The sequence below is a fragment of the Leopardus geoffroyi genome, chromosome C2, assembly GCF_018350155.1.
Source record: "Leopardus geoffroyi isolate Oge1 chromosome C2, O.geoffroyi_Oge1_pat1.0, whole genome shotgun sequence".
In the NCBI taxonomy this organism is placed as follows: Eukaryota; Metazoa; Chordata; class Mammalia; order Carnivora; family Felidae; genus Leopardus; species Leopardus geoffroyi.
This window is the reverse complement of record NC_059333.1, coordinates 87,553,253-87,578,016: the sequence shown is the minus strand read 5'-3', so window position 1 is coordinate 87,578,016 and position 24,764 is coordinate 87,553,253. Positions and strand designations below refer to the sequence as shown.

Sequence of the window (24,764 nt, the reverse complement as noted above, 5' to 3'; positions counted from 1 at the left end):
TCTGTAATATTAGAAGCCAAAGTTCCAATCTCTTTATAAAAATTTCAGCCTTTACTATATAATGTGACAGTGCCACAAGAAATTTGGACCACTGCTTTAAGCAGGATAGATAACGGTACTGTATTTCCCTCAGTTCATCAGGATGACAATCTACTACTCCTCAACAGACAAGGGCATGACGTGTCCATAAAGTAATCTCCGATATTACTACCACATGTTCTTTTGACAGAAAAAAAAATTTAGATGAAATGTTTTTAAGAAGGAGCTCTGCATTTAAAAGGCTACCTTAAATATTATAACATGGAATAAAAAATTAGGGAAAAGGTACTGGAATTAATAATGTTTGAGTTAATAAGCTATGTTGGAAAGATGATATAATTACTACTTTGTTTAGCTCTGGAAAAGTTAAAAAGCAAAATTTTAAAAACCTAGAAGAGATTAGCACTCATACAGATTCTCTCCTCTATCCTCACCCTTCCCTAACTGACCTCAATTGTATTAATCCAAATAAAAATTAGAAAATAAAGTTTCTAGTTAGACATTTTGGTAATTTCTCTTTTCTGTATTGGATTATACCATTACAGACATACAGCTACTCCCCTACAGTTTGCTCCAAGCAGCCCTATTACTGCAAACTCAATTAAAAAAGACTACCAGGTACGCCTGGGTGATTCAGTCAGATGAGCGTCCAACTCTTGATTTCGGCTCTGGTCACATGATCCCAGGGTTGTGAGATTAAGCCCCATGTCGGGCTCCATGGAGCCCGGGAAACCTGCTTGAGATTCTCTCTCCCTCTCTCTCTCTCTCTCTCTCACTCTCTCTCTCTCTGCCTCTCCCCCCAACTTGTGTACTCTCTCTTTAAAAAAAAAAAAAAAAGAGCCTATCAAATGAATAAGCACTACTATGTGGTATAACTTCAAGAGTACAGGGAGGGTCTCTTATTTTGCTATGCCTCTTTTGCTGACCAACATTTAAAAATTCTACTAAGTATGCTTCCTTTTAGCAGCTCAACCCAAATGTAAATAAAGCCCTGAAGACAGAGACTACACTGGGTCTCCTCATTTATTTATACCTCAGTTTGAATGTTTATTATCAGATCCTTTCCCAGGGTCTGACAGGACTTCGGGAGCTAGACACAGGGGACAAAAGGTGGAAAGACTAATGAAAATAAACAGTTTCATAATTTGAACTAGGGCTTATCCTGATATGGCAGCAATGCTTTTTTTGAAAAGGGTTCATGTGGCCTTATTCCCTGAAAACTCTTTTTGAGAACTTTTTTTTAATCTCAAGTTCTTTTTTTTAATTAAAAAAATTTTTTTATTGTTTATTTTTGAGAGAGAGACAGAGCGTGAGCTGGGGAAGGGCAGAGAGAGAGGGAGACACAGAATCCCACGTAGGCTCCAGGCTCTGAGCTGTCAGCACAGAGCCCGACAAGGGGCTCAAATTCACGAATCATGAGATTATGACCTGAGCCGAAGTCGGCAGCTTAACCAACTGAGCCACCCAGGCACCCCTAATCTCAAGTTCTTAATGGGCAGGTGCATGTCCTAAAATTAGCTTCATGGTGTTTATTAGTGCTCTATAATTCTATGTGTATATGTACATTTCTCTGGGTAAAAGATCTATAACTTTCACCAGATTCCCAAAGGTCACATGATTGACAGAAGATTAAGCACCACTGTTATAAAGAACCTACAGGGGCACCTGGGTGGTTCAGTCGGTTGGGCGTCCGACTTTGGCTCAGGTCATGATCTCACAGCTTGTGAGTTCAAGCCCTACATTGGGTTCTGTGCTGACAGCTCAGAGCCTGGAGCCTGCTTCAGATTCTATGCCTCCCTCTCTCTGTGTCCCTCCCCTGTTGTACTCTGTCTCTCACTCAAAAATAAATAGATAAAAAAAATTAAAAAGTAAAAAAAACCTAAAAATAATTGAATCACGAGAATGGGGTGCCTGGGCTACCAAATAAAGCTACCTTCATTCATATCTTGGGGTTCCAAAGGGGTCTGGAGACTTCTGTTTACATTAGATACATCTGTAATAAATTTCATATAAGAGTTTTTGTAAAAGATACCGGACAGGAGAATGGGGCATGAGATTTCCACTCTCATCTTAGAAAAACCACAGTGGAAACTATGTACCAGATGATTCTTCCAAAGATGTCTCTTCTCCAGGCACCAGGTCTAGCTTTTTCTTGACCAGTCTGAAGAAGTCTTAGGGCATCCTCTCTTTCCTGGACAACTTTATCTAAGGCATCCATGGAATCTATTACCTGGTAAGAGATTAGGAAGATACAATTTCAACAATCACCTACAACAGAAAGGTGGGGAGAAGGACCCCGGGCCCCACCAAAGTTTGTGCTCCACTGAATCCCCACATCCAGTGCCTATGTCCTGCCACAGTCGCCACCATGCCCAAGAGAAAGAATGAAGGGGATGCTAAAGCACATAAAGCCAAGGTGAAGGATGAGCCACAGAGAAGATGTGCAAGATTTCCTGCTAAACCTGCTCCTCCAAAGCCAGAGCCCAAACCTAAAAAGGCCCCTGCACAAAAGGGAGAGAAGGTACCCAAAGGGAAAAAGGGGAAAGCTGATGCTGGCAAGGATGGGGATGGTCCTACAGAAAACAGAGATGCCAAAACAGACCAGGCACAGAAAGCTGAGGGTGTTGGAGATGCCAAGTGAAGTGTGTGATTTTTGATAACTGTGTACTTCTGGTGACTGTACAGTTTGAAATACTATTTATCAAGTTTTATAAAAATGCAGAATTATCTTCTACTTAAAAAAAATTTTTTTTTTAAATATTTATTTATTTTTGAGAGAAAGAGAGAGCATGAGCAGGGGAGGGGCAGATAAAGAGGGAATCGGAAGCAGGCTCCAGGCTCTAAGCTGTCAACACAGAACCCAATGCGGGGCTTTAACTTGTGGACCATGAGATCATGAGCTGAGTGGAAGTCGGACGCTTAACCAACTGAGCCACCCAGGTGCCCCGTGTTTTACTTTTTTTTTTTAAGCTATGTTGTTAGCACAAAGAACACTTCATTGTTGTTTTGAGGGAGGGCATATGTCACTAACAGAGTATCTCCAAAGCTAGACTGATACAAGGGGAAAAACACCCTTCCCTTCTAGTTTTGAGAAACTTCCTCCTGGCTTCCAGGAGGAGGGATTCCTTGATGTCAACCCACATTAGCCACCTTGGCACAAATGCCTTGTGGTGTGGAAAAAATAAAATTCATTAAAAAAAATTCTTTTTGGATGTTTTTTATTTTTGAGAGAGGGACAGTGAGCAGGAGAGAGAGAGAGAGAGAGGCAGAGAGAGGGAGAGAATCCCAAGCAGGCTCCATGCCGTCAGTGTAGAGCCTGACACAAGGCTCGATCCCACGAACCCGTGAGATCATGACCTGAGCTGAGATCAAGAGTTGGACACTTAACACACTGAGCCACCCGGGTGCCCCGACACAGATGTTCCTACTTGATTGGCAGCTGCTGCTATTACAGAGAATGGAATATCAGTCTACCCTGATCCTACTTTCCAATGATCCATCAAGATGCAAGAAGATCCTACTGGAACCCCTATTTATTTTTATCTCTTTAACATTTCTATTGAAGTTTAAAATGTATACAGTAATTATTAGCAGGGCAAAATATATTCTTTATAAATAAATATTCATCTTTGGGGACTCTAATGACAGATGAGCTAAATTTTTTCATAGCTCTAAATACTGAGGCATTTTTTCGGTTATGTGTATTACCTGTGAGCATCATAACAAATAGAAATACTGTATATACACATTTGTTTCTTTTAAGAGCCCTCAAAAACAGGGTGGCAGATTAGATTATAAAGCTAAACTTCCAGGTAGCTGCAGCATCCAAAAGAGATGTGAAAGCCACAAATTTAGATAGACTACCTCATAACCTGTATACGCAGCTCACACTCTATGTATCTGCTCTCCCCTACTTCAATCAAAGGCACACTGAGCAGCTGAATCCACACGTACCTCCTCTTAACTGAATGAATTTCTACAAAACCCCTGAGAAATAAAAGATGGGTGAGAATGGTGAATCCTATTTGGAAGACAGACAAACTTAGAAGAGTGAAGTGCCATGTAGCCCTTAGGAACCTAGTGAGCCTGGCTGTTCACCGACTACATTAGGGTTTGCCCATGCAAGGTTGCTGCTGGGGCTCCTAACGGAAATCATACCCGATTACTCATGCTCATGCCTCCAGATGAGAAGGAAAATCAGAAATATCAATTAGATGCACTTTATTCAAAACAAGCCAACCTTGGAGAGCTTTCTTTCCTTTCAGCTTAACTCTTCCAGAGCCAAGAATGTCCTTACACACTTCCACACCTTCAATTTATATCTTGAGAAGGATTTTTTAATTTTTTTTCTTGATAAATTTTCCTTAGTAGTATGTCACAAAACTGAGAAGATGCATACATTTGAGGCTTAAAAAAAAAATCATGATTGGGGCGCCTGGGTGGCTCAGTTGGTTAAGCATCTGACTTTGGCTCAGGTCATGATCTTGCAGTCTGTGAGTTGAAGCCCCACGTTGGGCTCTGTGCTGACAGCTCAGATCCTGGAGCCTGCTTTGAATTCTCTGTCTCCCTCTCTGTCTGCCCTACCCTGCTCATGTTCTGTCTGTCTGTCTCTATCAAAAAAATAAATAAATAAACATAAAAAAAAACTGAAAAAAAATTACGATCACGTTCAGTTTATCTGGAGAAAGCTTTCATTATTTTTGGAATTTACTAATCCAGAAAGTGCAATATATATGACCTATGGGGATGAAGCTCACTTCTGAAATGTATTTTTTTATAGCAGGGAGATGGGGTAATCTATTACTGAAGTTTAAAAGTCTTACAACAGCACCATTCTAACAAAAGCTTATTCAACAAATAAACAATGAGCTATCCATAACTTTCCTTAATAGCAGAATTAGCAAATATCCTGAAAATAAAATCTCAATGCTTTATAAATGTTATGTGGCAATCATCAGGTCTTAGTTTCTAAATACATCATTCGTCATTAAAAGGAATCAGGGTATTCCTCTGTAAAATGGCTGATTCCAGGGATGGGGCAGGAAACGTACAAAATGAATCCAGAACAACTTGCTATGCCTCATAAAAGTGATGAGAACACAGGGGCGAGCCTGAAGGAATCCACACTGGTCCTTAAATCTGGGATGAAGGTATTCAAGAATTATAACTCACTGAATAAAACTGAAATCCCTGAGTCCACAGCGATAGGATAGAAGAAAGTGAAGGGAAAGCCATTCCTTACATAAGAAAGCTAACCAATAAATGTAGAATGAATCATGGGATGAAAAAAATGCCCATTTAGCAAACATTGTAGTAATAACTAATCAATAGATGTTAAACCCAGTGAGTGCAAGTTTGAGAAATTACAGGATGTTTATATATGATCTCAATACAAAGAAAAATTAGTAACTATATACACCGTGGAGAAACCTGGCAGACATCACACTAAAAAATTATTTAAACAAAAATTTTTTTAATGTTTATTTATTACTGAGACAGAAAGAGACAGAGTGTGAGCATGGGAGGGGCACAGAGAGGGGGAGACACAGAATCTGAAGCAGGCTCCAGGCTCTGAGCTGTCAGCACAGAGCCTGACGTGGGGCTCAAACTCACAAACCGCGAGATCATGACTTGAGCCAAAGTTGGATTCTTAACCAACTGAGCCACCCAGGCACCCCACACTAAAAAATTATTGATGTGAACACCGGTAACAAAACAAATCCACATCCTGTGCCTCCTAATATTATGTACTGTGAAGAAAACTGTATCACTTCTATGATACTTCCGCCAATCATCATGATTATAATGAGAAACATTAAACAAACCCAAACTGGCCTACACTCTTCAAAAAAATCAATGTTCTGATACACAAAGAAAGACTGAGTATCCAGATTAAAGAAGACTAATGAGATAACAACTGGAAAATGATCCAGAATTTTATTTTGCTATAAATTAGAGGACAACGTCCGGATAACTGATGAAATAGATCTGCAGATTAGATAATAGTATTATATCAATTTCCTGATTTTGAAAGTTGTACAGTGGTTATGTAAGGAAATATCCTTGTTTTTTTCACAACATATACTTAATTATTTATGGATGTATATAACTGACTCTTAAACTTCTGAAGAAAAAATGTGTTATTTAGAGAAGGAGGCAGAGAAGGATAAAGCAAATGGGTAAAATATTCACTTAGGGAAACTGGGTGAAAGGTACCTTTGTACTATTCTCTTAACTTTTCTGTCAATCTCATGTTGTGTCAAAATAAAGTTTCAAATAAAAATAAATATGCTATGGAATTCAATTTTCATTAAGTCAGAATAACTTCTTCCTAGTGAGGCTAAATAACTAAAACTTTACTCCCTACATTCTTTGACTCTCTGCAGGGATATTAGGTCCGCCCCTCTCAGAGGCAGTGTGGCAATAACGGCTGTGAGTAGTGTAGGGAAATGAGCGAACGTGAAGCAGCTGAGGTTAGGCAAAAAGCTGAGTTCTATTTACGATGGCACAGAAACATCAACAAAGAATTAACCTCGTAAGCAATCCAGGCAAAAAACCTTGAGAAATTCAACTAAATAAAACACAAAACTTCTACATGGAAGAAATAGCTTAAACATGTACAGCCATTGGGATGCCCGGGTGGCTCAGTTGGTTAAGTGTCCAACTCTTGATATTGGCTCAAGTCATGGTCTCATCTCATGGTCGTGAGATTGAGCTCCACGTCTGGCTTGCTTGGGATTCTCATACTCTCCCTGTGCCCCTCCCCCCACACTCGCATGCACTGTCTCTCTCAAAATAAATAAACAAACATTTAAAAAAAAATGTGTACAGCCTTGAAAAAGAAAAGGCAGATCTACATATACTGAAAGGGAAAAGTACCCAGGATATACTAGGTAAGTGAAAGTACAAATGTCAGGAGAGTTTTTAAGAGTTTATAACCAAATTAGATATATTATGTATTAAATAATTATGTAATAATTTTATTATGTAAATAAAAATAATTAGGCACACTTCTACACACAGAAAAAAATTCTGCTGGATAAACAGGAAACATATACAAATAATTACCTGTAGGAGTGGAAATCATGAACCTAAGGGGATTTTTTTTTTAATGATGAAGAAAACCTAATTTGAACAATAGTTGACCTTTTCACAACAATGTGAATGTACTTAATACTACTAAACTATACTGTTAAAAATTATTTAAGAAGGTAAGTTTTATGTTATGTGTTTTTTACTACAATAAAAAAAAAAAATGCACTCAAAATTTTGACCTGGTTGGTAGGGCAGTGGCTAAACTGAAACCAGCAATTTAAAATGGTGCAGCTACTTTAAAGAACAGTTGGGCTGTTTCCCAAAATGTTAAACACAGATTTACCATATGACCCAGCAATTTCACTCCTATCTATGTACCCAAGAGAAATAAAAGCCCATGTCCACACATCTGTTGAGGGTTGCAGATGGGAATGGCGAGGGACTACAGATTGGCATGACACTTCATTTTGGAGTGATGGAGATATTCTAGAATAGTGATGTTGCACAACTCTGTACATTTACTAAACATCAAGCAGAAACTTTAAAAAAGGAATCTACTTGCCAAGAAGTACAGGAACCATAGACTTACATGTTTTGGCCTTTATCCCACACAATAGTCTCTAGCCTCCACAAATGTTACCTTTTCTAACCGCTCCGGACTTGGCATTGGCAACCTCTGCCGCTTGGCCTCCTGCTCTAAAGTTAAGAGCATGTTTCTTTCTTTCAGTAGGACATACCTGTGTCAAAGAACACAAAGCTTGTGATGCTATTCTATGATTACATTAAGGCTATAGTTTTTGACATCAAAACTAATGATCTGTACTCAAAAATCCTTTAGAAATCTCAATATACAGAACATCATTACAAAGAATTATCGTTTAAACAGAGCTGTATGAATTCTTACTCATTTGTTCAGTAAATTTTCCATGTGCCACATACTGTATTAAGTGCCAAGAGAGTTACATAAAATATAAAAAATAATCCCTACACTCCAAGTGGAGAGAGAAGATGGACGGTAACATTCACTTACTGCCTATTATATGCCACGCAATGTGCTAATAAGCGCTTTATATATATTACCTCATCTAATTCTCACATCAACCCTTTGGAGTTGGTACTATTTCCACTTTTTTTTTTTTTTTTTTTAATTTTAGAGAGGCGGTTGGAGAGAAGGGCAGAGGGAGAGGAAGAGAGAGAATCTTAAGCAGGCTCCATGCTCAGCGCAGAGACAGATTTGGGGCTCTATCCCATGACCATGACATCATGACCTGAGCCAAAATCAAGAGTTGAACATTCAACCAACTGAGCTACCCAGGCGCCCCTCTACTTTGTAAAAGAAGAAAGTAAGGGTGACAGAAGTAAGGTATTCTGGGGCACATAACTAATTCAAGATTCATAATCTGGACTCCCTGTGTGCAATATTCTTTTTATTTCTACTTCACTAGGCTGCCTCAGAAAATGTAGTGTGATGTGGTGAACTGAGTGGTACAGACGAGAGAGGGAAGATTTATGTGGGAGAGGTGAGAACATCTCTTCTAGCCAGGATGATCAAAGCAAGCTTCAGAAAGATGGGTTTTGTTAGGCTGGAAAGGAAACCAAAGCAAACATAACCAAAGGTACTAAAGTGGCAAAGGTAAAGTGGGGTAAGTTTTGTGAATAAATGTTTGAGAATTAGAGCTGGAAGAAAGGAAAGGAAATAAATGTCAAGGGCACTGAAAATGACACAAAAGCACTGGGGTATTTTAAGTTATGGAGGAAGACAATTTTGGGGAAGGAGATAAAATCAGAAGATAAATAGGTTTTAGCCAAGATGAATACTGAACAGCCCTACCTATCCCTTCACCAGTAACCCACGGTAACAGTGCTTTCATACAACTAATTTTTCTACAATGAATCTGTGCTGTTCTACATATAATATTTCTGACACCAAATGAAAGGTTTTTTTTCCATCCTGATGCCAAATACACATTGAGTTTTCAACACCACTTCTCCAGCACTCTGACACTGAGTACCTGTGGTGCCAGATTACAGACTGAAGGGTACAGTCCCACAAAACTGTCCTCCCACTTCACATGCCAATAGCAAGTTCCAAAGCCTGCATACATTTCACTAACAACTATAAATTCGGTTTCCAATGACCCCTCCTCCTCCGGTTTGATAATTTAATAGAACTGGTTTATTATAAAGGATACAACTCGGGGCGCCTGGGTGGCGCAGTCGGTTAAGCGTCCGACTTCAGCCAGGTCACGATCTCGCGGTCCGTGAGTTCGAGCCCCGCATCGGGCTCTGGGCTGATGGCTCAGAGCCTGGAGCCTGTTTCCGATTCTGTGTCTCCCTCTCTCTCTGCCCCTCCCCCGTTCATGCTCTGTCTCTCTCTGTCCCAAAAATAAATAAACGTTGAAAAAAAAAAAAAATTTAAAGGATACAACTCAGAAGCAGCCAAACAGAAGAGATGCATACGGCATGGTGTGTGGAAGGGGTGAATAGCGTCCCTGCCTTTTCAGGGTATGTTACCCTAACAGCACCTCCATGTGTTCACCAACTTAGAAGCTCTTCAAACCCAGTTATTCAGGGATTTTTATGGAGGTTTCATACATAAGCACAATTGACTAAATCATGATTCTGGTTAAAGTCAATCCCAGTCCATCTCCTCTCACCAGAGATGAGGGTGGTGATGAGGCTGAAAGCCCCACCCTCCAATCATGCCTCAAGTCTTTGTGGCGACTAGCCTCTGTCCTGAAGCTACCAAAGGACCCACTAGAAGTTGCTGAATTAGAACAAAAGACACTCCTCTTGGGAAATTCCAAGAGATTTAGGAGCTATGTGTCAAGGATTTGGAGACAAAGACCAAATACATATTTCTTATTTTGTCACATGAGTAAGCCAATAATATTAATGGTTTTAATAAGTATTTTACAATTATTTAATCTGCCATGAAAGATAAATAACCTTTAAATCAGGGGATACAACTTTAAATGTCTACTACATTGCCTAGACAGATAAACAATTGTAAGTGAAGTGGGCTCACTGAAGGAACAGATGGGTAAAAAGTGGTCTGTATGGTTCCATTTAGATGGGGTAGTTGCTATATACAGCAGCCAGTTGTTACAATGCAGGAAGGCAGGTCCAGTGTTGCCAGAGTGCACTTCTGATTATTTAAGAGGAACCAGAAATCCTTATTTTTGTGTTAAATTTCCCAATTTTAAAAACAGTTCACTCCAAACAAACCCTATCAGCTCGGAGAAATCACTGTCCAGATTGGGAATGAATCTCACTCTGTCTCTAACTGACATGAGAGCTACAGTGTTAAGTGTATCCCATCTCCCACTGCTATAAAGGAGCCTCTGTCTCAGAGTACTAATAAAACAGTTCAAATACTAGGGGTCTTTAACAGACCTCAACAGGTTCCTGACTCTGAAACTCTTCTCTTTTGTCTAGGCACTTTGAGAGACAGAACTCTTTCTCCTCAGTTCCTCTGCCCCTACTGGGTGAAGATCTCTCAGAAAAATACCATACCAGAATTCTTTTCTTCCAAAATGGGGAAATAATTCTAGAATTTGACAGCAGTAATGAAAATAGCCAATCAGATAAATTAAATGGCTCTTTGGGGTGCCTGGGTGGCTCAGTAGGTTAAGCATCTGACTTTGGGTCAGGCCATGATCTCATGGTTCGTGCGTTTGAGCCCTACACTGGGTGAGCTCAAGCCCTGCTTTGGGTAAAAATATAAGCCCTGCTTCGGTTGAACCCTTGAACCCCTTCTCTCTCCCTCTCTCTGCCCCTCGCTCACTGCACTCTCTCTCTCGCTAAAAAAAAAAAAAAAAAAAAAATTAATTTAAAAAATAGCCCTTTGACATCTTTTTTTGCTCCATCTCTGACAGCACTATAGCTGGAGTCTGGGGACACTGATCATTTGTCCCTATTGGATCAGTTACCATTCTCTTTAGGGGCAAGGTCTCCAACTGATATTGGTAGAATCCACAGTTCATCTCCCATCAAGATTCAAACAGATCCCTCAAAACCTGTCCCCAGAATTAATGAATATCCTATAAAGAAGCCTTGCAAGGCATCAAGCCCATAATAAAAGATTACATTAGTCCCTGTAATACCTCTAATTTTACCTATAAGAAAACCCAATGGCTGAGGATGCAGGTTTGTCCAGGACCTCCAAGTAATAAATAACATTGTTATCCTTTGGCATCTTGTTCCTAACCCCTCCCCCCATGTTAGTGACACCCAATCCTACTGAAAGCAAAATTTTCACCACAACTGATCTATGCAGTGCATATTTTAGTATTTCAGTTGATGAGGATAGCCAAACTTGCACTTGGGAAGAATGGAAAATACACCTGGACAATAATGCTCCAGGACTAGAAAGTCCTTACTTTTAGAAACCTTAAAAACTGATGTGGATGACAGAGTTTTCTGGAGGCTCTACTTTATTAAAATATGTAGATTATTTGCCTCCTTGCTTCCCTTCTCAAAACTCTTCACAGGAAAATAGCATCTACCTGTTACAAGTTTTGGCTTTAGGGACATAAACTCTCCAAAGAAAAATTGCAGTTTGCTCAAACTCAGGTTTGATACTTAGGGCACCTGATCTTGGAACAAGGACATCTGGATTCAGGTAGACTTCAAGACATCCTGAACTTCCCGAAACCTATAACTAAGCGCCAATTATGAGGTTTTCTTGGACTTATTTGCTACTGTTGAAAATGAGATTCCAAACTTCTTACTGCTCTAACTCTATATATGCTTTACTAAAAAATGACAAGACTGACCTTATTATTTGGAAAGGATGGAAAGACATAGCCTTTGGGAACTTTAAAGAAGAGCCTAATAAATGCCTCCTGCCCTCTGGAATGCTAATTATCAACTTTCCTTTTTCCTCTTAGATAAGAGGGAAGGGAATGCCCTTGGGGGAGTACTCACCCAAAAACATGGGGACCATCATCAACACACAGGGCATTATACCTACCAACTACACCCTGGGGCACAGGAGTCCCCCTGGTCTCAGAGCCATTCCTGCCACCACCCTTTTAGTTAAGACCACTAAAGAAATAGTAATGGGATCCCCTTTACCATCCTTGTATTGTGGCCAAGGACAAAACCACAAACATTTATGCCAATGGCTGATATGCCTTTAGATGAGATTCCTTTAGATTCCAAGATGCCTTGGAATATTATGGAAACAAGGTTTCCTGACATCTAATGGGGATAAAATTAAAAATGACTCCTATGTCCAAAATTTACTAGATGTCATACTTAAAAAATTTTTTTTAACGTTTATTTATTACTGAGAGAGAGAGACAGCATGAGCATGGGAGGTGCAGAGAAAGGAGGAGACAGAATCTGAAGCAGGCTCCAGGCTCTGAGCTAATGGCATAGAGCCTGACGTGGCCTTGAACCCACGAACCGCGAGATCATGACCTGAGCCGAAGACAGACGCTTAACCGACTGAGCCACCCAGGCGTCCCAATATGCCATACTTTTACTGGCTGTTCTGGCTATTATTATTATTATTTTTTTTTTTTTTTGGTTTCAAGAGTAGAATTTAGTAGGGCCCCCCGGTTGGCTCAGTCGGTTAAGTGACCGACTTTGAATTTGTGAGTTCAAGCCCTGCATCGGGTTCTATGCTGACAGCTCAGAGCCTGGAGCCTGCTTTGGATTCTGTGTCTCCCTCTCCTCCTCTCCTCTTCATGCTCTGTCTCTCTTTCTCTCTCTCAAAAATAAATAAACGTTAAAAAATTAAAAAAAAAAATTTTTTTTAACGTTTATTTATTTTTGAGACAGAGAGAGACAGAGCATGAACAGGGGAGGGGCAGAGAGAGAGGGAGACACAGAATCTGAAACAGGCTCCAGGCTCTGAGCTGTCAGCACAGAGCCCGACGTGGGGCTCGAACTCACGGACTGTGAGATCATGACCTGAGCCGAAGTCGGACACTTAACCGACCAAGCCATCCAGGCGCCCCCAAAAAAATTTTTTTTAAATAAAGAGAATTTAATGATTCATCACTTACATATAAAGCTCTGGCTATTATTAATATTCCAGGGGATTCCAGACTTAACTTCCTGGAGGCCAAAGGAAACCACCTCACTGATATTTCTGCCTAAAACGCTGCTCTCAAGGAAACCAGGAGCCAAACCTCTGTCATGGTCCAAAGGGATGTTCTCCCAAACAGTAATTTGGAAAAAAAAATGATCAGAAATACCCAACAATTGCCCCAGAGAGGGAATAACAATATTGGAAATCTAATTAATTGTTCCATAAGAAAGAGAGAACTCTGGTTTGGATCAAGTAACAATCCTGCCCTACCAGAAAATCTAAAATTCCCAATTACCACTGTATATGCATAAACAGTATCTACTCACATGATAGCATTCATGAACCAATATTGGTGGGGAAATGTTAATAAGGTAACAAAAAGTGCCTACCTCCCTTGTCCCACCAAAATACAATACAAAGAAACCTGTTCACACAAACGAATTTCATACAGTTCCCCTGTTTCATGGATGTATATATGTTTTAGTCATGGTTTGTATGTTTTCTCACTCACCAAAGCTTTCTCTTGTAGATAGGTTAATGCTTCTTCTGTGGCTAAAATTCTGTTAGAAAAAGATTATCCCTACCTGGGGAAACCCTCTTGAACTCCACAATGATTGGTGAATGCACTTTACTGATTAGGTGCTTCAACCAGTCTGTGCAGTTTGGCTGGTTTTATAACACTTTTATTGTGCATATTGTCCTCAAACTTTGGGGTAGTTGAATGTACTAATAGCACTATTAAGACTCAATTGGGCAAAATTTGTAGAGACCCTCCAAATACCCTGGCCAAAAGCACTGCTATTAGTCTTTCTAAATCTCAAATCTACCCCCTTTGAAATTCATAAGCTTTCATCCCATGAGATAGTCACAGAACATCCACTGTAGTTGGCCCCTGCCTCCTGTGACCCAGAGCTGATAGAAGGAAGACAGACATCAATATTGGAAAGGCCCAATTACTTCCATTAAAACTACCTATGCTTTGTTAGAGCCATCTTTTCACAGTGCACTCCCTGGAGATGGCAACCTTAAGCATCACACTTTGCAACCTGGAGATTTCATCTACTGAAAAAGACTAAAACTACTCTCCAAACTCCAAAACTACTCTCTTCAACCTTGCTGGGAAGGTACGTACCTGCATGAGAAACTGCTAACTAACCCTCGTGCCACCAAACTCCAAGGAATAGAATCCTGGATTCACATGACACATCTAAAGAAATCACTAAACCCTGACTGGACCTGCATACCATCTAGTGACCTGAAAGTAAATATTTCCTGGAAATGAAGCAGAAATGACAAGACAGCTTTATCAACATGTCCAGACCAGGCCTGCATACCTTTTCCTGTTTGTTTCTCCAACTCTTTAGCTGAAAGTGGAAAGAAAACACCCTTATGTGCATTTCCCAAATGCTTGAGAAAGGGGGCAACATCTTTTTTTCTCATTATGGGCTTTCAGAAACAGCTTCATCATGATCTTGTGATGAACTACTTTTTCACTTGTTTTTTCTGAAGGGTTAGAAGGTTCAGAATTCCAAAAGTCTTTCATCTAACCTATTATCTGATTCTGGATTCTTATCCAAATTCACAGTCTCTGAATATGCAACCTTACAGGTTGTATCACTGCATAATGTCTTTTTTTTTTTTTTTTTTTTTTTAACATTTCTTTATTTTTGAGAGCGAGACAGAGTACAAGCGGGAGAGGGGCAGAGATACAGAGAGGGATACACAGAATTGGAAGCAGGATCCAGGCTCTGAGCTGCCAGCACAGAGCCCGACATGGGGCTCGAACCCACGAACCGTGAGATCATGACCTGAGCTGAAGTCAGATGCTTATCCAACTAAGCCACCCAGGCACCCCTGGATAATGTCTATTTTCAAATAGTTCTTTTGAGATAATACTGTTTTAATACATCTCTGAAGTTTTGCTACTTTTTGCAAAAGCTCATTAACTATTGCTTCATGTGTATACCTGCACTGTATCTTCCAAAATGCACTTGATCAATTCTTCCAATGAGCTCTTGCAGAGTCCCCTATTTTGCTTTCATGGCCACTTTAAGTGGGGACTTGCAGGAGGCATACATGACTCTGGGATGGAGTTTGCCTCTGTATGGAGAACTTTCTCCTATACGTTGGAGAAAGTGCCAATAAATATTTTCAGCTGACTACTTTCAGACCTAAGGTCTTATTTAGAACCATAAAACAATTTTGAATTATGCTACTTCTTGTGTTTTATATAATTACTTAAAATTTTTATACTTTGTTTCCTGTTACACTTCTGTAAAAACGATGCACCCAGATACATGGAAGATGGCAGAGTAGGAGGATCCTAGGCTCACCTCATCCCATGGACACACCTAGATAACACCCACCTCAGTGTAAGTAACCCAGAAAATGACCCAAAGACTGGCATAATAGACTTTTTCACAGCTAAACGTAGAGAAGAGGCCACACCGAAGAGGGTAGGAAGGATGGAGACATAGTAGAGAGCCAAACAAACACAGGACCGTCTGTAAGAGGGACAGGGCGGGCACAGAAGAGAGGAGAGAGGAGCAGACCCCACACCAGGCACCCCAGGCATGCAGGACCAGCACTGGGAAGATAAATTCCCAGGACATAAAATTCCCATCCCATAATTCTCCCTTTGAAAACCAGAGGGGCTTAATTTCTTGAGTTCTTGTTGTCACGGGGGTTTAACACTTAGAACTTTAAAAATCAGCAGGCTTGGGTCAGGTAGAGTAGAAGGCCAAGAGGAAACTGAGTCCCCATCCTTAAAGAGACAAGAGAACAAATAGCCCCGCTGAGATTCAGCACAGAGCACCAGTTTGAAAAACGCCTGGGGTGTACAAGGAGATTTGTTTGCTAATTTTCGGGTCTATGCTGGAGGGGCAAGTCTTAGGGAGACTTCTTCAGGAACAAAGGAATTGGTGGGCACCATCTCCTTCCCCCACTCCCCAGCCTAGATACAGACACCCGTGGGAACCAATGCAGTGCAAATAGTCTCTACCTAGCTCACTGACAGTGTGCCTGGCCCCCAACCACTTTTGCAGATCTACCCCTCCACCCCAGCTTCTTCCTATAGCAGACCTGAGCAAACCCTGCTATCACTGTGCACCCTATGTTCCTCTGTGGACTCGCTCCCTCCAACTCTCTCTCAGTAGGCGTCCAACCAAAGTGACACCACAAGCCTGGCAGTGTGCAAGCAGCCCTGATGGGTTAGCATCACCCCAAATTGATTCCTGTCCCGGGGAAAGAGGAAGATAACCGCACACACTAGTTCCACTGTGGTCCCAGCAGTGGACTGGGGGCAGACATCTGGTGTGACTGCAGGCCTTGTCCGACAATGAAAGCTTCTTAGAGGACAACACAGAGAATACCCTACAGTTCAGTGCAACTGCAACTCTGGCAAACACCTAGTCTGACCCAACTCAAGCTAAGGTTACCCCAGACAGGCCCACTAACAACACAGTAACAAAACCCTGCCTGCAACATGCAGAGAACCGTTGTAAATGACTGACAAGGCAGACACACTTTAGCCGCAAGAGTAAGGTGCATGCCACACACATAGGAAACACCCCTGAAGCACCAGGTTCGGGTGAAATGCAGGGCACTTTAGGACCTCTTCTTCATAAGACCACTACTTTCAAGAGCAGGAGAGATAGCTGACTTTCCCAGCACATAGAAACAGATGAAAAGAGTTAGACAAAATGAGGAGACAGAGGAATATGTCCCAAGTGAAAGAACAGGACAAAATCACAGCAAGAGACCTAAACAGAATGGAAGTAAGCAATATTCGTGACAAAGAATTTAAACTAATCGTCATAAAGATACTCCCTGGACTTGAGAAAAGAGTGGAGGACCTTGGTGAGACCCTCAACAAAGAGACAGAAAATGTAACTCAATAACTTATATTAAAAATACACTAAACAGGGGTACCTGGATGGCTCAGTTGGTTAAGCGTCCAACTCTTGATCTCAGCTCGGGTCTTTGAGTTTGACCCCCACGTTGGGCTCTGCACTGACAGTGCAGAGTCTTCTTGGGATTCTCTCTCTCTCCCACTCTCTCTGCCAATCCCCCACTCACGCGTGCACAATCTCAATCTCTCTCTCTAAAAATAAATAAACTTAAAAAACACACACATAAAAAATACATTAAATAGAATAAATGCTAGACTAGAGGAAGCAGAAGTATGGATCAATAATCTGGGGTGCAGAGTAATGGAAAGCAATCTTGCTGAATGGAAGAGAGAAAAAAAATAATTAAAAAAAATTTTTTAAATAGGCTTAGAGAACTCAGCAACACCATCAAACATAATAACATTAGCATTATAGAGATCCCAGAAGGGGAAGAGAGAGAAAAGGGGGCAGAAGAGTTTTGTGAAGAAATAATAGCTGAAAACTTCCCAAATCTGAGAAAGGAAACAGAAATCCAGGAGGCACAGAGCACTCCCAACAAAATCAACCCAAGGAAGGCCACACCAAGACACTTAGTAATTCAAAGGGCAAAAAGTAGTGAACAATTTTAAAAGTAGCAAAAGAAAACTGTTACATACAAGAGAATCCCCTAAGGCTATCAGTTGATTGTCAACAGAAACTTTCTAGGCCAGAAGGGAGTGACATGATATATATTAAGTGCTGAAAGAAAAAAACCTGCAACAAAGAATACTCTAACATTCAGGAAGGCTATCACTCAGAATAACAGGAGAGATAAAGAGTTTCCCAGACAAAAGCTAAAGGAATTCATCACTAAACCAGCTTTATAAGAAATGTTAAAGAGGACTCTGAGTAGAAAGGAAAGACCAAAGGAAAGTAGGAAGCAAAGAGCAATAAAATTAAGTATATCTATAAAAATCAATCAAGGATTTTACAAAATAAAAGGATGTAAAGTAGGACACTATATACCTAAAATGTGAGGGGGAGAGGAGTAAAAATTTAGTGATTTTAGGATGGGTTCCAAACTAAAGCGACCATTAACTTAATGCAGACTGTTATATGCACAAAATGTTATATATAAACCTTATAGTAATCACAAATCAAAAACTGGTAATAGATATATAAAAAATGAGAAAGGAATCCAAGTATATTCCTAAAGAAAGCCAGTAAACTGTAAGAGAGCAAGAGAAGGAACAGAGAAGGACAAAAATAATCATAAAACAATAACAAAATGGTTACATGCCTATCAATAACTACTTTGAATTTAAATGGACTAAACACCAAATCAAAAGACATAAGGCGATGGAATGGATAAAAAAAGCAAGATCCATCTATATGCTGCCTACACAAAACTCATTTCCGACCTAAACACACATGCAGATTCAAAGTAGAGGGATGGAAAAGCATTTATCTGCAAACAGAAGTGAAAGGAAACCTGGGGTAGCAATACTTACAATGGACAAAATGGATTTTAAAACAAAGACTGTAACAAGAGACAAGGAAGGATGCTATATAATCATAAAGGGAAAAATCCAACAAGAATATGTAACAATTGTATTTATGCACCTAAAAACCTAAACCAGCTAATAACAAACATAAAGGAAATAATCAACAGTAATACAACAGCAGGGGACTTTAATACCCCACTTATATCAATGGATAGATCATCTAAACAGAAAATCAACAAGGAAACAGTGGCTCTGAATGACACACGGAACCAGATGGATCTAAAAGATACAGTCAGAATATTCCATCCTAAAACAGCAGAATACACAGTCTTTTCAAGTGTAGAAAAGAACATTCTCCAGAGTAGATCACATGTTAGGGCACAAAAGAAGTCTTAACAAATTCAAAAAATTCAAAGCCATACTATGCATCTTTTCTGACCACAATGCTATGAAACCAGAAATCAACTACAAGAAAAATCTGGAAAGAACACAAATACATGGAGGTTAAATAACATGCTACTAAACAATGAATATGGGATGGGGCGCTTGGTTGGATCAGTAGGTTAAGCGTTCTGATTTCAGCTCAGGTCATGATCTAGCAAGTTTGTGAGTTCAAGCCCTGCATCAGGCTCTATGCTGACAGCTCAGAGCCTGGAGCCTGCTTTGGATTCTGTGTCTCCCTCTCTCTCTCTCTGCCCCTCCTCTGCTCGTGCTCTGTCTCTCTCTCAAAAATAAATAAACATTAAAAAAAAAATTTTTTTTTAAAACAGTGAATGGGGACAAAAAAATCCAATGAACACAATGAATGGGTCAACCAAGAAATCAAAAAGGAAATAAAATACATGGAGACAAATGAAAATGAAGACACGACACTCTGAAATCACTGGGATGCAGCAAAAGTAGTTCTAAGAGGGGAATTTATAGCAATACAGGCCTATATTAATAAGCAAGAAAAATCTCAAATACACAACCTAACCTTACACCTAAAGGAGTTAGAAAAAGAACAACAAACAACCCAAAGCCAGTAGGAAGAAGGAAGGAATAAAGATTAGAGCAGAGATCAATGAAACAGAAACAAAAACAATAGAACAGCTCAATGAAACTAGGAGCTGGTTCTTTGAAAAGATCAATAAAATTAATAAAACTTTAGCCAGGCTCATTAAAAAAAAAATGAGAGAGAGAGAGAGAGAGAAAGAACTCAAAATCAGAAAGAGGAGAAATAACTGACAACATAGAAATAACAAGGATTATAAGAGAATATTATGAAAAATTATATGCCAACAAATTGGACAACCTAGAAAAAATGAATTCCTAGAAACATATAACCTCCCAAAACAGAATCAGGAAGAAATAGACAACTTGAACAGACCAATGACCAGCAATGAAATTGAAGCAGTAATCAAAAAATTCCCAACACACAAAACTAAAGGACCGGATGGCTTCACAGGAGAATTCTATCAAACACTTTTTACGAAAGAGTTAATACTTATTCTTCTCAAACTATTCCAAACAATAGAAAAGGAAAGAAAGCTTCCAAATTCATTCTATGAGGTCAGCAGTACCAAAACTAGATAAAGACACTACAAAACTCCAGGCCAATAGCTCCAAAGAACATAATGCAAAAATCCTCAACAAAATACTAGTGAAACAAACCCAACAATACATTAAAAACAATAATTCACCATGATCAAGTAGGATTTATTCTTGGGCTGCAAGGGTGGTTCAAAAATCACCAATCAATGTGATACATCACAGCAACAAGAGAAAAAAGAAAAACCCTATGATCATTTGAATAGATGCAGAAAAAGCATCTGACAAAATACAACTTCTATTCATGATAAAAAAACCTCAACGAAGTAGATTTAGAGGGACTATATTTCAACACAAAAAAGGCCATATATGAAAAACCCACAGCTCACATTATACTCAATGGTGAAAAACTGAGAGCTTTTCCCCTAAGATCAGGAACAAGACAAGGATGTCCATTCTCATCACTTTTATTCAACATAGTATGAGGAAGTCCTAGCTACAGCAATCAGACAACAAAAAGAAATAAAAGGCATAGAAATTGGTAAGGAAAAAATAAAACTTTTGCTATTTGCAGATGACTTGATACTATATATAGAAAATGCTAAAGACTCTACCAAAAAAACTGCTAGAACCGACAAATGAATTCAGTAAGGTCACAGGATACAAAATCAATCCACAGAAATCTGTTGTATTTTTATACACTAATAATGAAGCAACAGAAAGAGAAATTAAGAAAACAATCCCATTTATAACTGCACCAAAAATAGTAAGGTACCTAGGAATAAACTTAACCAAGGAGGTGAAAGATCTGTACTCTGAAAATTAAAACATTGATGAATGAAACTGAAGATGATACAAACAAAAAGATATTCTATGCTCATGGACTGGAGAACAAATATTATTCAAATGGCCATACTACCCAAAGCAATCTATAGATTTAATGCAGTCCCTATCAAAATACCAACAGCATTTTTCACAGAACCAGAATAAACACTCCTAAAATTCATATGAAACCACAAAGACTCTGAATAGCCAAAGCAATCTTGAAAAAGAACAAAACTGGAGGTATCACAATCCCAGATTCCAAGTTGTATTACAAACCTGTAGTAATCAAGAGAGTATGGTACTGATGCAAAAAGAGACACATAGATCAACAGAACAGAAGAGAGCTCAAAAATAAACCCACCATTATCTGGTCAATTAATCTTTGACAAAGGAGGCAAGACTATACAGTGGGAAAGACAGTCTCTTCAACCTTCAACAAATGGTATCGGGAAAACTGGACTGCTACATGCAAAAGAATGAAACTGGACTGCTTTCTTACACAATACACAAAAATAAACTCAAAGTGTATTAAAGACCTAAATGAGAGACCCGAAACCATAAAAATCCTAGAAGAGGGTATATGCAGCAATTTCTTTGATATCAGCTGTTAACAGTATTTTTCTAGATAGATCTCCTGAGGTAAAGGAAACAAAAGCAAAAATAAACTATTGGGACTACTCACAATAAAAAGCTTCCACACCGCAAAGGAAATAATCAAGAAAACAAAAAGACAACATAGTTAATGGGAGATGTTTGCAAATAACATATCTGATAAAACATCAGTATCCAAAATATATCCAGAACTTATAGAACTCAACACTAAAAAAACCCACAAATAACCCAATTAAAAAATAAACAGAAGGCATTAGCAGACATTTCCCCAAAGAGCACACACACAGATGGCCAACAGACACATGAAAAGATGCTCAACATTACTCATCATCAGGGGAATGCAAATCAAAATCAAAATGAGGCCTTATTTCATACCTATCAGAATGGCTAAAATAAAAAACACAGGAAACAGGTATTGGCGAGGATGTGGAGAAAAAGGAACTCTTGTGTACTGTTGGTGGGAATGTAAACTGGTACAGCCACTGTAGAAAACAGCATGGAGGTTCCTCAAAAAATTAAAAATAGAATTACCAAATGATCCAGTAATCCCACTATTAGGTATTTACCCAAAGAATACTAAAACACTGGGGCACCTGGGTGGCTCAGTCAGTTAAGTGTCTGACTTTGGCTCAGGTCATGATCTCACCGTTTGTGAGTTCAAGCGCCATATCAGGCTCTGTGACAACTGCTTGGAGCCTGGAGCCTGCTTCGGATTTTGTGTGTGTCTCTCTCTACCCCTCCCCCACTCACACTCTGTCTCTGTCTCTCAAAAATGAATAAATGTTTAAAAAAATAAATAAAAAATACTAAAACAATAACTTGAAAAGATATATGCACCATGTTTACTGCAGCATTATTTACAATAGCCAAAGTATGGAAGCAACCCAAGTATCCATCAATAGAAGAATGGATAAAGAAGATGTGGTATATACGTACACTAGAATATTAGTCATAAAGAATGAAATCTTGACATTTGCAACAACACGGATGGATCTAGATGGTACAATGTTAAAATGAAGTAAGTCAGAGAATGACAAATAGCGTATGATTTCACTCATATGTGGAATTTAAGAAACAAAGTATAAAAGAAACAAAAAAAGAGAGTCTTAGAGAACAAACTGATGGCTACCAGAGGGTAGGTAGGCACTGAGATGGGTGAAACAGGTGAAGATTAGTAAGAGTACACTTATGATGAAGAGCACTGAGTAACTGGGTCAATCAGGTATTGTATACCTGAAACTAATATAACACTAAGTTAATTATACTGGAAATTTAAAAAAAGAAAATGATGCACTCAATAAGGAGATGATCTCCAACAGTTGGGACCTACAGAAAATATAAACTTTAGATGGGAAGTGCCTAAGAATTCTCCCTCCTAATCTTCCTGTTACTTAAATGTGATCTGAAGTGGTTTCCAACTATTAGGCACCTTCCCTCCAAGGTAGGACATGACAACCAGGAAAGGTTCTTCCTGACACTGAAGGAAAAAACCACTAAATATAGAAAAACGGACTCTTCCTCAGCACTGCTTTCAAGGAAAGATCTTGATCAAAAGGGGGAAATGTGAGGGGCACCTGGGTGACTCAGTCAGTTAGCATCTGACTTCAGCTCAGGTCATGATCTTGCGGTTTGTGAATTCGGGCCCTGTGCTGACAACTCAGAGCCTGGAGCCTGCTTTGGCTTCTGTGTCTCCCTCTCTATCTGTCCCTCTCCTACTCACATTCTTTCTCTCTCCAAAATAAATAAACGTTAAAAAAAAATTGAAAAAAAAAAAAAAGGAGGGGAATGTGAAAATTAGTAAAAGGAAACCTCACTAAACTAGACTAGAGATCCTAGAAGGGGAGCCATACCATTCCATGTCAATTACAGGAAAAACTGTCAATTACAGATCCCTAATAGAAGACTCAACAGGAAAGAATCATCAATTACAGGCCCCAAAGGGAAAGATAAACAAGGCCATCTACAAGAAATTGACTACCTCTGAAACTCAGCCAATGAGTAACCATCATCACGCTGAACTCCTGCTTTTGTACAACACTTTTATTCAAAACAATCCCTTCCAACCTCCTCTTCCTTCTCCATAAAATAATATTCCTTTGTTGGATTTGTTTATGGTTTTGCCACAGCTTGCTTGTCCTTAATTACAAGTGTCTAATTCCCAAATAAACCCATTTTTGCTGATAAAATAACTTATTTTATTTATTAAAGTTTATTTATTTTGAGAGATAGAGACAGCATGAGTAGGGGAGGAGTAGAGAGAGAGGCAGAGAGAGAGAGAGAATCCAAGCAGGCTCCACATCAATGCACAGCCCAATATGGGGCTCAAACTCACGAAACTGCGAGATCATGACCTGAGCTGAAACCAAGAGTAGGACACTTAACCAACGAGCCACCCAGATGCCCCTATTTTTATTCTATTAAAAAAAGATGTTTATTTATTTTGAGAAAGACGAGTGTGTGTGCACACGTTGAGGAGGAGCAGAGAGAGGGACAGGGAATCGTGAGCAGGCTCCATGCTGTCAGCAGCAGAGCCCTATGTAGGGCTCAATCTCACAAACCACACCAAATGAACCTCATGAATTTTGAGATCAAGACCTGAGCCAAAGAGTTGAATGCTTAACCGACTGAGCCACCCAAGTGCCCCAATTATTTTGTTAGGTTAATAGCAAAATGGATGAAGGGGGTAAGAAAGTACAAATTTCCAGTTATAGTGTAGCAGGACTCTTGCAGAGATTCCTGACACCGAGGCCTTTCTTTCCAGTAAACAACTTTATTTGTGCAGGCACTGCTTAGTTGGGTTCCTACAAGAAAAACTGAGTCCCGAATGCCACGCGGCACAGTTTTTTATACATTTTCTATTTCTTTGTCTCCCATATATGGTAACACACAAACATGCAGTCTGATTAAGTGGTCTGGTGTTACAAGGTCGTGATGGATGTTGTCACATAGGTGTATAGCCAGGTTGCCTTCAGGTTTTTTGCATTTTTTCTCTCCTTAGGGAGGGGACCCTACCACAAAATAAGTCATGGTGATATAATGTACAGCATGGTGACTGTAGTTAATAATACTGTACTGCATATTTGAAAATAGGTAGGAAAGCAGATCTTGAAAGTTCTCATCACAAGGAAAAAAACTTTTCTATGTATGGTGACATATTTGAACCAGACTTACTAAGGTGATCATTTTATAATGCACACAAATACCGAATCATTACAGTGTATCCCTGAAATACAGAGTTATATCAATTACTCCTCAATAAAATACAAATACAAGTAAATAAATAAATAAATAAATCATCCATTAAAA

The 24,764-nt window shown here is 39.4% G+C and overlaps 2 protein-coding genes across 4 annotated transcripts in view; one reads left to right on the top strand and one right to left on the bottom strand.

Moving 5' to 3' along the window:
• MRPL47 (mitochondrial ribosomal protein L47) overlaps nt 1-24,764 on the bottom strand; it is a 34,593-nt gene that overhangs the window by 5,648 nt on the left and 4,181 nt on the right. For all 3 annotated transcript variants that reach the window (XM_045502892.1, XM_045502893.1, XM_045502894.1), the window contains exons 4-5: nt 7,715-7,811; nt 2,139-2,269 (exon numbers count right to left, since the gene is read on the bottom strand). In XM_045502892.1, coding sequence (XP_045358848.1) covers nt 2,139-2,269; nt 7,715-7,811 — 228 coding nt within the window. The remainder of the gene's footprint in view (nt 1-2,138; nt 2,270-7,714; nt 7,812-24,764) is intronic.
• LOC123611218 (non-histone chromosomal protein HMG-17-like) lies at nt 2,408-2,790 on the top strand. The gene has a single exon (XM_045502898.1). It carries the CDS (start codon nt 2,408-2,410, stop codon nt 2,678-2,680), a length of 273 nt encoding a protein of 90 aa, XP_045358854.1. The 3' UTR covers nt 2,681-2,790.

Coding starts and splice junctions, on each gene's coding strand:
- LOC123611218 (XM_045502898.1), top strand. CDS start 2,408: ATGCCCAAGAGAAAGAATGAAGGGGATGCTAAAGCACATAAAGCCAAG.